The sequence below is a fragment of the Poecilia formosa genome, unplaced genomic scaffold (genome assembly GCF_000485575.1).
Source record: "Poecilia formosa unplaced genomic scaffold, Poecilia_formosa-5.1.2 Scaffold320, whole genome shotgun sequence".
NCBI classification, from domain to species: Eukaryota; Metazoa; Chordata; class Actinopteri; order Cyprinodontiformes; family Poeciliidae; genus Poecilia; species Poecilia formosa.
The window spans coordinates 231,231-246,433 of NW_006800259.1; the positions used below are offsets into that span (position 1 = coordinate 231,231).

The window sequence follows — 15,203 nt, forward strand, 5'->3', positions numbered from 1 at the left end:
TTTAGAAATATCTTTGTTTTGTTTTGATTAGGTTTATTTTAGAGAAATTAGATTTTCTTTAAAAACAATTCATGATAAAAATCATTATTTCAAATATGAAACAGCTTCTGTTATGAATGATTTCCTAAAGGATCAATTATAATGCATTATTCATTACAAATTATTTTTAAAAATATTTTTCTCATGTAATTTATGTTTTATTAATCTTGATTTCTAAACCTTAATGTACTTGTTTTCTTGTTGTTTTGCTCCTTTACATTCTTCATAATGCGATATTTTAACGGACCAGCTTCGGCATCTCAAACAGAAGCAGCGCTCCGTGGTTGTGAAAACGTGTCGGAGTGAGCCCTCCTGTCCTGCGCTCCTCTCTGATTGGCCCATATGTCAAAGTCTTTGTGCTCCTGAAGACATCGAGGCGACAGCAGGGAAAAAAACAGCTGGATCAGCTAGCGGCTCCGCTGGCTCCTCCAGCCCCTACACCGGCTCATTCCTCCGGGTTCCCACCCTGACTTCGATACGGTACAGTCTTCCACGGCTTTCTATGACACCCTGAGCGGGAAGCTCCAGGTTTCCCAGCCGAGCCGCCGGTTCGACCCAATTTTCCAGCAGCTTTCCCCGTTAGCCTGTTAGCTGATTAGCCTGGTAGCTTAGCTGCTGATCCTGCTGGAGGATGAGCGGATTAAACCAGCTGGCAGCAACAATCAGGACAGATCAGAAGACCTTTACTGTCCAGCATCAAATGAGAGGCAGTTTGACTCTCATCCCTGCCTGAAAACATCCAGCTCGTTTTTAAACTGGAGGAAAAATTAACCTGGAATCACTAAATGTTGCGTTCAGGTGTCTTTAAGTTTTTACATTAAATGGACAGAAGTTTATCTGTAAACTTTCCAGGAAAAAAAAAAAATTAAAAGGTAGTTGCTAAAGGACCGAAATTTAAATGACTGAAATTATGTTTACTACTATTTACCAGATATCATTTTATTCTTTAGGAGAAAAAACCCATAAATATTCTGTTCTATTGGATGTAAGTTTATAAAAATATATATGCTTAGATTTTTTTCCTCTTTCATGATCAGATTTGTTTAAATTTATCTGCTGAATGAAACCAGATCTGAGTCGGATGAGTTTGTGGCTGCAGTTAGAAGGAAACTCCAGGAAAACTACAAATCAGAACCTGCCAGTCCAGTTTGGGTCAGGTTCTGGTGCTGCGCTGCATCGCTGGGTTTTTACAGGGATTTAAAGCTCCTAGTTAAATTAAAGCATTAAACGTGATGTGACATTATGATAATAACTTTAACCTGAAGGCGTTCCTCTTGTCTTGAAGCAGTTGACTGAATTCTGTGTGAACTGTTTGGATATTATTGATTCATCTCCAGACAGAAAATGCTGCTGATTGTTTAAAAGATTTAATGCAGTAAAAGCGAAAAAGAAAATTTTATTTTTACTTCACTTTTATAAGATATTCTATTTTGGGTCATTTTTTTCTCTTTTAACTCTCATTGCTCCAAAAATAATAATGCATAAAAGTTATGAATTTCTGACCTAGTTAAGATTGTGAAACCCACATAAAATATTGATCTTTTCTCTTTATTTTTGTAAAATATTGTTGTTGTTTTTTTGGTTTTTGATAAAACAGATTTTAAAACCCTCTCTGGGTTGCTCGGACCTGAGCATTTGATCGTTTGGACCTCGTCGGTTTGCTCTGATTCGTCCTTTCATGTGATTTTTTTTATAGCGGTTCTTACTGGTGGAAACATTTCCACTGACACAACCAGACCCAGTTGGTTCTGGTTCTGGTTCTCTCAGTGAACCAGCCTGTTGTTCCCTTCGGTCTGCTGCGTTCAGTCGGGTCGGTTTACTGGTGCTGGTTCTGGTTCTAGCAGCAGAACCTCTGACGCTCTTCTAGTAAAGTCCGGGTGGATCTTCCAGAACCGGTCCGGAGCCGCCGGCCTGCTGGGCTTATTTTAGCTGCTGGCGGCCCGGCAGCCGGGCGGATCATCAGCTGTTCACATAAACACAGCAGCCAGATGTTTGCTCCCATTTTCACTCCGCTCTTATTTTCAGCTTCCCGACCCAAACGGTTGTTATCCGGGCCGGCCCGGTTCTGTAAGCTGCATTTAGGGGTTTCAGCTCGGCGGTTCCTCCCACGCAAAAAGCAGCTCCACGGCTTCCTGAGCATGCTGCGGCCTCAGTGGAAGCTGGACCAGAACCAGAACTTTTTATTATTCTGTGGACTTCCTGCTGCTGCAGGTTCTAGTCCGGTCGGGTTTTCTGGACGGTTCTGCCATCCTGTGAGCAGAGGTCTGACGCTGAGGTTCTGCTGGGACTGTGAGCCCAGACAGAACCAGCGGTTGAGTCCAGAAGGACCCAGATGTTCTGCTCGGATCATCAGAAAACGATCCTGGAACATCTGGATGTGATTCCAGGTCCACAGAACAGTTGGGTTATGTGGAGTAGGGATAAGTAGTCAGTAGCTGTCCTGTTGTAACCATCAATCCATCAAGTTTATTTGTGTCGCACATTTCAGTAGTAAGCCAGTTCAAAGTGCTTCACATTATAAAAACAAATCAAATCGTAAAAACATGGTACAGTCGCCGGTCGCAGCAGGAAGACGGGTGACTGGTTTGTCTCAGAACTTCAGATTTTGTTACACCCAGACGTTAGCTTCTGCTGTAGCGCTGAGGTGGGTCCACTGTGAATTAATACGTTTTAAAGTATTATGTAAGATTTACTTTTTGAGTATTACATCATGTTTATGGTTACATAAATCAGATTAATGATTTAAAAGTAATTATGTGAAAAATTTCTGCCACAAAGCACTGCATTAGGTAGGATTTGTAAACGATAATTTTAGCAATCGATATTGATTATGTTATTGATATTGCCCCATTCGTTAGCAGATACTTAAACTAGTGAAAGAAAAATATGAGAGAGAAAATGTTGGTAAAAAACAATTCAGTTCTTTTTTTTGGCAAGAAAACATTTTATTGATTAAAATATGAAATGATTCAAATATCACTTTTAATCTCAAGTTTGAAGTACAGAAAATATATTTCATGAATAGATATTTTATTTATTTGAAAATACGGTACCTATAATATTATCTATATATAAATGCCTACATTTATATTTTAGAGGATAAATAATTCTTATTTACTTCTAAATATCTAAATAAATATTTACTTGTATCTCAAAAATGTATTTAGATATTTATCTAAATAAATATTTGATATATATATAAATATTTAGATGCATTTAGTTATTTATGTCTAATATTTACATCTGAGATAATCCTAATCTGCATCACCAGTAGCATCAGTATTAAAGGTTCTCCTGGATCTGTTTGACCTCTTGACCCTCTCCGGACCGGTCCTGAATTGTAGCCGGACCTCTGCAGTGCCGGTTCGACCCGTTCGGGCCGTCTGAGGTCGGCCGCGCCGTGCGGAACGCCGCTCCTCATTAATCCAGATTATCCTGATGTTTGTTGGCTTCAGCTCTGAGCTTCAGTCCGTTTACTGCTGAGGGGAAAGTTCTGCCGAGATTGGACCCGACTTCCAGAACTTCCTCCGTATTGTGTGTAAATCCGGACCCAGTCTGGGTCAGAAACCCAGTTTTCATCAGGGCTGGTTGGGTTTCCTGCAGCCGCTTCCTGTTTGATTGTATCGCGGCAGCAGAGCAGAATGTTCTGGTCCGGCCCGGTTTGTGACTCTGCTTCTGTCTGCAGCTGGTTCTGATTCTGATGATGAGGTGGAAACATGGAGGCTCCTGAATACCTGGACCTGGATGAGATCGACTTCTCCGATGACTCAGTGGTCCGTATGGAAACCCAAAACCACGCTCGGTTCTGTTCTGACCCGTTTATGATTCGTAACATCAGAACCTGTCATTTGTTTTCCAGTATTCTGTCACATCACTGAAGAACATCCCAGAACTGTCCAGAAGGAGCGATGGCCCGGCAGAGGACAGACCAGGTGAGCAGCTGGACCGGACCGGACTGGTCTGGACTGGACTGGACCGGACCGGACTGGTCTGGACTGGACTGGACCGGATCGGACCGGACCGGACCGGACCGGAGGGTTGGGTCATGGAAACCGGTTCAGATCAGTGTTTCTGCAGCTTTCTGAGGAGCTTTTTAATGAACTTTCTGTAACTATTCTTGGAGGAATTGTTCTGTTTTGTTTGTTGATTTGCTGACCTCTGACCTTTGAATCAGTCTGGAAAAGAAGGAAAATAAAAAATAAATATTTAAATAAACAAGAAAATGCAAAGAAGGAATGTTAAGAAAATAAATTTGCAAAAAAAAATAGTGGCAGTCAATTAAAATATCATGAAAAAATGGGAAACATTGAGATATAATAGAAAACTAATAAAACAATGGACTTTAACATGAAATGGTGAATTACATAATAGTAGAAATGTTAAATTTATACTGTGTGTGATCAAATGAGGCACTTTAATTACCAAGTCATTTCTGTATTAAATGACAATTTTGGCAGGATCAGTTCTCCATATTCCTCATCCAATCATTCCTTGATTGAAACCTGGCAGAATGTCGGCATGTTTCAGTTACAGATGTTCTCCATCAGACTGACGGCAGTTTGTTTGTTGGGTTTTGGTCTCAACTCACAGAACTAAAACAGCAACCAAATAACTTTCATGGATTAAAAAGTGAAGACATCCAGGACGTTTGTCTGCTTTTTCAGGAATGTTTCAGATGGAATATTTTCTTCTTCTGCAGCTCCGGCCATCAACTGGAGCCGCGGCGTTCCCTCCCACAGCGGCGGGGGGATCAAACCCACGGGCCTGGCCGAGGTCCACAGCAAGTTCCGACCGGTGAAGAGGGTCTCCCCCCTGAAGCACCAGCCAGAAACCACAGAGTCGGACTCGGACGGGAAGAACCAGAACCAGGGTCCGGTTCTGGAGCAGAGCGAGGTCGGTAAGGATGAGTCCAGCTCTGAGAAGCAGACCGGCGCCTCCACGCCGTGCGACGGGAAGGCGAAGGTCGGCGGCAACGCTCAGGCTCTGTTCGGGGAGCTGGAGCACTACGACCTGGACATGGACGAGATTCTGGACGTGCCGTACATCAAGTCCAGCCAGCAGATGTCCACGCTGCCGCGGGTCCCCCACGACAGGCGGTCCGCGGCGGGGGGCGGCGCCGGCGGGGGAACCCTGGAGAGGAACCGAGGAGGAGGAGGAGGGATGAAGAGCTCCACTCTGACCCACAACGAGCCTCTGAGCCTGGGCAGCAGCAGCAGCCAGACCCCGGTGAGTCCAACCGCCTGGTTCTGGTTCTGCTTCACTGACGGGTTCTAGCAGCGACTCACGCTCCACTAAAAGGAAAACAGTTTTTATTTTTAGTTCCTTAATAAAAGGACTGCTGTGACCCTGAAGCTCCGTCTGGGTTCTGCTCTCCTGCAGTTCTGCGTTCTGTCTCCGGTGAAGTGGTCAGACCTCAGGAAGTCCAAGTCCATGGACCCGGACCTCCACCACCTGCACCGCTCCCCGGGAGGAGCCGGCGGCGGCGGCGGCTACCAGGCGGAGCTGCCGCCGCCCGGCCTCCTCAGCTCCTCCTCTCTCTCCTCCTTCTCTGACGCAGGTGGGCTGTGAAAACTTTCCTCTGGCATCAGGAAACGCTCTGACCCGATCGGTTCTGCTTCCAGACAAGCTGCTGTCGGCGCGCGTCTTCCCGGACCCCCACAGCCAGCGGTCGGGGGCGGAGCCTCCGGGGGGGCTGGCGTTCCCCATGGCAGGGTGCATTGTGGGTAAACCGGACGCCTCCAAACCCTGGACTCCTGGAGGAGGAGGAGCGAGGGGAGAGCTGGACGAGGAGACGAAGAAGAACCAGAACATCATCAACATCGTCAGGGAGGGGCAGATCTCCCTGCTGGTGGGTGGAGGCATTACAGCGAGCCGCAACGATTTCTACACTTTTCATAAAAACGTTAATTTATCTGGAGGAAACAGAACCGCTGCAAACCATTACTGTAGGACTGGAGCAGGGCTGGACAATAAATCAATAATTACAGCAGATATGTGATCAATATCCATAAATAATATGACTGATAGAATGTTCAATTATTTCACCCAACTCCAATCCAGAACCACACAGCATTCTGGGAGATGTAGGCGGAGGAAAGGCTGTGTGGCATCAACTAACTCACTCACTCCAGCTGGTTGCTTAGCAACAACCTGTTTCAGGTTTTCCCCTGCGCCTCATATCTGCTGAAAAATAAAAGACATGGAGTGAAAACTGGATAAAACAGAAAATGTCACAATGTCAGCAGTTTGGCAGATCAGATAATTAAAACAAAAAACTAATCAATAATTATCGGTATTGACTGATATGAACACTGACATCGTGTTGTTTTTCAGTCCCATCACTGAGTAATCTGCTGAATATTTCCAATTAACCAAATAAAAGATTCTTCCATCCTGCAGCAGCTGCTTATGCTAGTTAAATAAAATTCTGGTAAATGTTTTTACTCTTCTTGATAATCAAGTGACAAAATAGAGATGGAAGATATTAAACAAAAGCAAAAAATCTGGGAAAATGTCACTAATAATCCTGTTGAGAGTAAAGTCAGAGGTCTGGGAGGATTTTAAACTGTTTAATATGTTGGGTTTGATCGTTTTAACTGTTTCCTGCTGCAGCATTGAGGATGAGCTGCTGTGAAACAATAACTCTGTTCAGTGATTCACACACTGAGCTGCTTTATTGTTTCCATTTAGATTAAAGTGATCTCACACTTTAATATCATAAAAAGGCCTCTTCCTCCTCCTCTTCCTCCTGCAGCCTCACCTGGCGGCCGACAACCTGGAGCTGATCAGAGACGAGGACGGGAACAACCTGCTGCACGCCGCCGCCTCCCAGGGCCACGCCGACTGCCTGCAGCACCTCACCTCCCTGATGGGCGAGGACGGCCTCAACGAGCGCAACAGCCTGCAGCTCACCCCCGCCGGCCTGGGGGTAAAGGTCAGCCACCCGCTCCCCAACGTCCCACTACAGCATTGCCGTCACGGCTGTACTTGGACTAGGCCATTGCCATATTTTTCTTTAATTGTTGAGCTGAATGTTCTGGATCTGGAGCTCAGGAAGCCAGCAGCACCAGATGCAGGTTCTGCATCGTCCTGCTGAAACTAAAGCAGATGCTGCTTTAGTTTAGATCAGCAGAGCATTTTAACGTTGAGCAACGTTGTTTCTCTATTTCCTCCTTTCATCCAGCACATCTAGCTCATCATGTTGCTCACATGACGTTAATTAGATGCTAAATGTTCTCTCAGCTGAATCTTTTAGTATTTTCCTGCTTTTTCACCCAAGTTTTCTTTTTCCTGCAGCATCAAATCTGAATGAGCTCATTTAAAGTTTCAGACTGTTATTCCGTCTGGTTCTGTTGTGAATAAAGTACCGGATCAGCATCCCGACGGTTCAGGTTGTGTTTTTGTTTCTGCTGTCCAGTTAAAACGTCCAGCTTGGTTTAACTTCCTCTGCAGACAGGAAGTCGGCTGTAAAAACTCTGATTCGGAGGAAGATCAGGTCCGAGATAAAACGATGCGAACGCTAACAGCAGCTCCTCCAATCAGGCAGAGGGAGGAGAGTTCAGCCCTGCTGCTCTGATTGGCTGCCAGACAGGAAGCTGAGCAGCTGCTCTCTGCTCTGATTGGCTCATCTAGATGAAGGAAGACGGATTTCCTACCAGCTGATAAAAACATTAATAAAACATGTCAGAGTGTGAAGGTCTGTTGATGTTGGGATCAAACTGTTTAGAGCTGCAGGTTGAGGAGCCGGTGTCTCTCTGCAGAACTCGGTTCTGGGTGATAAGAGTGTGTGTTTGTGTGTGTGTGTGTGTGTGTGTGTGTGTTTCAGAACGGCCATCTGGAGTGTGTGAGGTGGATGGTGAGTGAGACGGAGGCCATCGCCGAGCTGAGCTGCACCAGAGAGCATCCCAGTCTGATCCACTATGCTGCTCGATACGGACAGGTAACCACGGCAACACCTGCAGCCGAGTTGGCTTCATCAGCACTCACTGCTTCAAATAATTAACTAATCAGTAATTGGTGTATATAAACTCAACAATGTGCAATCTGCTAAAATAAAACATTCAGAGCTTTAATGAAGCCAAACTGTCCAAAAATATAAACATTTTGCACTGAAATGAAAAATGTTTTTCTGTAAATCTATACAGAACTGAAGGTTCAGTTTTAGCATCACCTGGATCAAATTCTGTAAAAAAAACAAAAAACCTAATATTCAACACCTGTTATCCAATTATTAATCAGTTCATCCACCAATAATCACCAGATCAGTCCAATACTGTATTAAATAGAAAGTTTATTAATCCCTTAGGGATTTTCCCTCAAAGAAATTGTAATTTCCGTCTTCCACTCTTCGGCATATATCTTACCTACAAGCGGAACTAAATTATTTACAGTATTTGCATTTTTATTTATTTCAGATATTGTATAAAATAAGAAAGTGGTTCAATGGAAATTCTGCAGAATGTGTCAGTTATTTTTCCCAATTAATTGACAGAATAAACAATTACTAAAATAATTGTTTAGCTGCAGCTGAATACTCGATGAATCTGCTCTCATGTTCATCAGTTTTTATTGTCAGAAAGTGAAATAAATGACATTTTGACTGAAATCTTGAATCACCTGAAGCCGTTTTCCTCATTAATAAACTGCAGATGCAGTTTAAACTCAGGATCAGTCGTTTCAGTTAAAACCACCTGAGCCGTTTCAGCAGCGCTGTGCTCAGTTCAAGGTCATCACGTAAAAAGCAGCGTCATTCAGAAAAATCATTCAGCAAAATCCAAAACTATCACTTTGTTCTCCAGAACCAGGTTCTGTCCAGTTAGAGCTAAATACACGCTGAAGAACTCAGAACCATTTTCTTCATGGCTGTTATGAAGCTGCCTGGCGCGCTGCTGCCCCCCTGTGGTGTTATGCTGCCCCACCTCCAGGAAGAAACCGGTTTGTTTCTGTGCAGGAGAAGGTTCTGCTGTGGCTGCTGCAGTTCATGCAGGAACAGGCCATCTCCCTGGACGAAGTGGACCAGAACGGAAACACGGCCGTCCACGTGGCGGCGCAGTACGGACACCTCACCTGTATCCAGGTAACCTGACGCTGGGCGGCTGGTTGAATGAAGCCGCTGGTTTCCTGTTGATGTGTGGAAGCTGAGCTCCTGCCTCTGTGAGTCCAGACTCTGGTGGAGTACGGATCCAACGTGACGATCCAGAACCAGCAGGGGGAGCGGCCGTCGCAGAGCGCCGAGCGGCAGGGACACACCACCTGCGCCCGCTACCTGGTGGTGGTGGAGACCTGCATGTCGCTGGCCTCGCAGGTCGTCAAGCTCACCAAGCAGCTCAACGAGTGAGTGGGTCCAACCGACCGCCGGACCAGAACCAAACCTTCAGCTGTCTGAGAACAAACTGAGTTTGTTTCATCTGATGCCATTTAGACAAACAGCAGAGAGGATCAACCTGCAGAAACACCTGCAGAGGCTGATGGACCCCAGCAAGGCTGAGGGGACGCCGAGCAGGTCACCTAGGTAACCACACACACTCACTGTACACACTGTGCACACACACTACACTCACTGTACACACTGTGCACACACACTACACTCACTGTACACACTGTGCACACACACTACACTCACTGTACACACTGTGCACACACACATTACACTCACTGTGCACACACACATTACACTCACTGTGCACACACACTACACACACTGTACACACTACACACACACACTCACTACACTCACTGTACACACTGTACACACACACTAACTGTACACACACACACTACACACACTGTGCACACACACACTACACTAACTGTACACACTGTGCACACACACACTACACACATTGTACACACACACTACACTAACTGTACACACTACACACACAGTGTACAGTGTGTGTAGTGTATGTGTGTGTAGTGTGTGCAGTGTGTGTGTACAGTGTGTGTAGTGTGTACAGTTAGTGTAGTGTGTGTGTACAATGTGTGTAGTGTGTGTGTGTACAGTGTGTGTAGTGTGTGTGTAGTGTGTGCAGTGTGTGTGTACAGTGTGTGTAGTGTGTACACACATTGTACACACACACTACACTAAATGTACACACCTCTACACTTGCAGGGTTTCTAGTGTCTCTGCGCCTCCTTAGAAAGTCTTAAATTCATTTAAAACAATAAACTGGTCTCTAATATGTTATTCATGGTTCTTGTCCTGACAGAAATATTTAATGTGTGTATCTGTGTGTGTGTTTTCTGGCAGGACTGTAGCACCAGGTAAAAATGGGCCTGTTGCAGGTTTTAGTTTAAAGGTGTGAAGACTAACCTCAACCAGGTTTTAGCAGCTTTTAGTTCTTCACATTTCCACTGAAGCAGATGCTTGTTTGTCTCTAGCTGTGTTTCCATTGACCATATAAATGCTATTTACTGTCCGTTTCAGAAATAAATTGGCTTAATGGAATCACAGCAATTTTAAGAAAACTTGTTTTGTTAATTAAAAGTTTTGGCGCTAAGATGAGGTTTTTTAAAACACTGACATGGAAACGATTTCATCAACAACCAGCTGTTACTACAGGAGGAAACCATGAAGAAGACGACAGGAAGTGGTTGGAGGATGATGATGGTGTGGCATGTTTTTAATGCCTTAAACTGATTCACGTGTGATTTTAATCGTTTCTTATTTAATAGAAAACCACAAATGCAAAATTGTGTTTTCAACATTAGTGGAAACTTTTAAAGTTTTGTTTGTAATGTGAAGAGTTCAAGATGTTCAGCCGTCAGGGAGCTGATTGGTCGATGGTGATGATGATGGTGTGTGATGTGTGTCCCTCCCTGGCCTCCAGTTCCCATCAGCCCCTGGTGGAGGCGTGTCCTGAGCTGCTGCTGACGGCCGAGGCGGCGCCTGGCGACGGACACTGGCTGGTCCGGCAGGGGGGCGTGGCTCCGGACTCGGTGCTGCGGCAGCTTCTGGGGAAAGATGGCGACGGCGTCAGAGAGAGGCTGCAGCCGGGGGCCGGCCTGGGCAGAGAGGGCCCCGGCGCCGCGGCCCCCGGGGGCCACAGGACCGGCCTGCTGGAGAGGAGGGAGCTGAAACTGGCCAGACTCAAACAGATCATGCAGCGCTCTCTGAGCGAGTCCGACTCCGAGGGCTACCCGCCGGAGGAGGGGCGGAACCAGGCCGCGCTGCGACCCGATAGGCCGACCCACCTGCCAATCACAGAGGAGGAGCCGGCGTCCAACCACCTCCATCAGGTAATGAGGAAGCACCTGCCCTCCTCCTCCTCGACTGAGAGGAAGCTGGCCTTTTCTCTCAGCGGGTCAAAGTCTGTGGACAGCATCGGCTACACGCCGTCGCCCACGTCCAGTGACCCGGACGCCACGGAAACCAGAACCCCGGAAACCCCCGCCGCCGACGGCCAGAAGGTCGCCACCAGCCCCAAGAGCGCCCTGAAGTCGCCGTCGTCCCGCAGGAAGACCTCCCAGAACCTGAAGCTCCGGGTCACCTTCGACGAGCAGGTCCACAAGAGCTCGTCCAATCAGGAGCCAGAACCCAGCCGGGCGCCGCCGGGCAAGGACAGGACTGCAGCCGCCAGCTCAGAGGGCAAGAGGTCGTTTGGGACGTTCCGCTCCATCATGGAGACGCTGAGCGGGAACTCCAACCACAGCAACAACAACAGCAGTAGCGGCGGTCCGGTTAAACCGTCAGCCTATCAGAACTCACCTGGCAGGAAGTCCGTCGGGGGCGGAGCCAAGGGCAAGAGCCGAGTCAGCAACGTCTGACCGGCCTGAAGCAGACGAGGCACAGAACATGAGAACCAATCAGATCGTAAATATGTAGTTTTTCATGGAAACTGATCCGCTTCATAGTTTCAACAAAATTAAAAGAAAAATAATTAATTTGAGAACAAAATGATTGGAGGTCATAATAAACGGATCATTTTCCAGTTAAATCATCCGACTTTAAAGGGATCCACGACTAATCAGTCAGATCTAACACTGATGGAGCTAACACCCTTAGCTAAATCTGACAACGTTAGCTAGCACCATGAACTGGAGCTAATACTATTAGCTGGAGCTAAAACATTAGCAGGAGCTAATACCGTTAGCTGGAACTAATACCGTTAGCTGGAGCTAATACCGTTAGCTGGAGCTAATACCGTTAGCTGGAGCCAAAGTGAAATCGGAACAAATTGCAATGAATGGATGTTTAAAGTGACAATCATCTCTATTAGAACAAACTGTTGTAATTGATCAGAGAAAATGTTTCGATCCGTCGCTAACCGTAAACAGCCTGACTCAGGAACTTGTTCTCTCTGATTAGCATTTCCACGCAGCATCACAAACAGCAGCTTTCTTGGTGACATGTTCTTGAGTTCTTCATTTATGAAGCAGTTAATCCTGACGGGTCGGATCCTTGACCCAATCCTCCAGAAACAGTTCTAGATTTGGCCAAAGAATTTCATTTCTGATCCGTCTGTCCAGACCGAACTGTCAGATTTTTGTTTTCAGCTCTGAGTGAAAGAACCCAGTCGGTTCTGAACTGGTTCTGAACATCTCAGGTTGTCAGAGGTCTAAATTCAGAGCTGATGATCAGACTTCTGGTTCTGGATGACCAGAGGATCGAGATTTTTAGTCTGGATTTGGACCCCAAACCTTTCAGTGCCTTTTAAACCAACAGGACTTCCAGGCGGCTGCTGATCCGGTTTCCTGGTGCTGGTCGGGATTCTGGATGAGGTGCTGTGTCTGTTTACTTCTCTTTTTCTATAGTGTTTTTATTATGAGCTTAAATCAGTTTCTTAATGAAACAAATCGTTGTGGAGATCTGTAATGAAATCCTTTACGGCTGATTTACTGCTTGTTAAATTTCACATCCCTGATTCTGACTCTCTGGGTTTCGGTCTCATCCGGTCTGCTGGTTCCTTTCTGCCTTTAAAAGTAAAAAAAAAATGGTAACTTTTCATAATCTCCATTTAGACATTTTTAGTTTAAATATGTTTGGATTTTCAAGTAATTTCCAATTATTTTATCATATAAATGAAGAATTTGGGTGAATAGTAAATTCTGTTTCCTTTTTTATAAGTTTGATTTAAAACTACATGACCCACAATGCATCACAGCACAGAAGGAGTATAAGCCAAACATCCAACCGTTACCACAAAACAATAAAAAATTAACTTCAAATGTTGGCAAATATCAACAAACTGAACTGTTTTTATGTTTGAAATATTGTAATATTATAAGCTACAACAGATCATGGATCGACAGTTATATTTAATTAACTTCAAAAGAGAGAATTTTTAAAAGTGATTTTAATAACTAAAGTTATTTTTGATCATATATGTAGATTTAATGAAACTGGCAGTAAACCTGGTCTAAGATCGAACATAAATCTGTGAGTCATCGACATACAGGAGGAAATGTTCAATAAAAGTGACCCGAGGACGGAGCCTTGAGGAACCCCACATTTAATTTACCTAAAAAAAGACACTCCCAGTTTCACTGCTGGATATTCTGGACCATATTTAGCGTAAAACCAGATTCCAGGCGGCTGGATGAATCTTTCTGACACAAATTGTTCATTTTAAACACTTTTGTTTCATTTTCACGTCTCGGTTTTGTTTTAAAGGTTCTCATGTTCTTTGCCTCAAATCTTCAACCTTTTTAAACTTTTCATAGACAAACTATTTTTTCAGATCTGCCTGTATTTGTGATGCGAGTCTGAACACTTCAGATCTCACTTCTTTTCTCACCTTCCCATCGTTTTTAGTTAATTTTCACTGGGAAACGTTTGAACCGATTCATATTTGTTTCCTGAACTTCACTACAGACAAAGTATTTATGTTTCTGCCACAGTGTTACGGTTCAAAATGAAATGTTTTAATCATGCACCAGCACAACAAATACTTTAAAAAACCCACTGTATATATTTTATTAGTATTTAAATTGTTTACGTTATATTCCACGTTTTATTTCTTTATTATCTATGCAGTATTTTTGGCATGAGGTAGACGTTAGATGACGGGGAGGTTTGAAGAAGCACCTTCTACATTTTTATCTGCATGAGGTTTGAAGTGAGAGGAAAATGTTTTCTGCAGCTCGATTTGATGAAGCTGGAATCTGATGAACAACTTCAGGAGTCTGATTCTTGATTTTTAAAGTTTCTGTTTGGCACCAAAGTTATTAAATGATCTCCTTCAGTGAGTCCAGTTAGTTTACATTCAAAATGCTGAAACGTTCAGCCACATTTCTGTGAGCTTCGCCTGGATTTTCAGGTTATTTTTACAGATCTAGCGCCCCCTGGTGAGAACTAGGGGATGTAACTTCTCAGAGTTCAGCCTCTGTCTCCGTTTTCCATTTTGTCCCATTCACATCCTGGGTTAAAGGTTGTCGCTGTGAGCTTCTGCTGTGCAGTTTGCTCCTTCATGACCTCAGCACCACTTTTGGAGGACGTCTGTCTGTTTCCAGAAATTTCTCCTGATTCTGGTTGTTTTTTTGTAAGTTAAAGTTTTTTTGGGATCAAGTTCTGTCAAAAACATTTTCAGATGATTGCAGAAAAACTCCAAACTGACTGTTGGCTAAAAGTAAAACTCTGAACCTTGTTGAATGAAGGAGTCTGTGGTCAATGATCTGAGGTCGGGTTCATTTCTCTACCCAGCACATTCAGAGTGTGGAGGGTTTCACACAAACTGAAATAAACTTTTATTTCTGGACTTTAATTTGGAGTCATGTTGATTTTCTCTGAGTTTTATTTTCACTCTGACTATAAAATATTATTTTTTGTTTTTTAATTTTTAATTTTGCCAAAGCAAAATGGCCTCAATGGCAGGAAGGGAATCAACCAAAAACCTTCAGAAAGTTTTTCCTCTGATTTATTTTGAATTTTTAAGAGTTCACTGAAAAACAGGATTTTTTTTTCATCACATTCATAGCAAAACATTTTAAATAAAAGTGAACAGATCACCTTTAATAACTTTTTCATTTCTTTGATTTTTCATCCTAACCCTTTTTGTAGAAAGTATGTCTAACTTCATTAGGTTGCTAATTAAATATTTAGTTAGAAAAATTAATATTTAGCTTGGAAAATAAATATTTATTTAAGCTTAATATTTAGTTAGAAGGCTAAATATTTAGTAACCAGCTATTTAGTTATCAAGGTAAATATTAAGATTACAAACTAA

General features: G+C 44.0%; 1 protein-coding gene across 1 annotated transcript; it reads left to right on the top strand.

Annotated features, from left to right (window-relative positions):
• The first annotated feature begins 348 nt into the window (after positions 1-348).
• On the top strand, positions 349-13,504 carry sncaip (synuclein, alpha interacting protein). Its single transcript, XM_007573170.2, has 12 exons — positions 349-519; positions 3,725-3,812; positions 3,899-3,971; positions 4,739-5,265; positions 5,419-5,596; positions 5,661-5,887; positions 6,794-6,973; positions 7,865-7,978; positions 8,990-9,115; positions 9,203-9,372; positions 9,461-9,550; positions 10,869-13,504. Exons 2-12 carry the CDS (start codon positions 3,756-3,758, stop codon positions 11,803-11,805), a joined length of 2,679 nt encoding a protein of 892 aa, XP_007573232.1. The 5' UTR covers positions 349-519; positions 3,725-3,755; the 3' UTR covers positions 11,806-13,504.
• Positions 13,505-15,203: the final 1,699 nt, after the last annotated feature.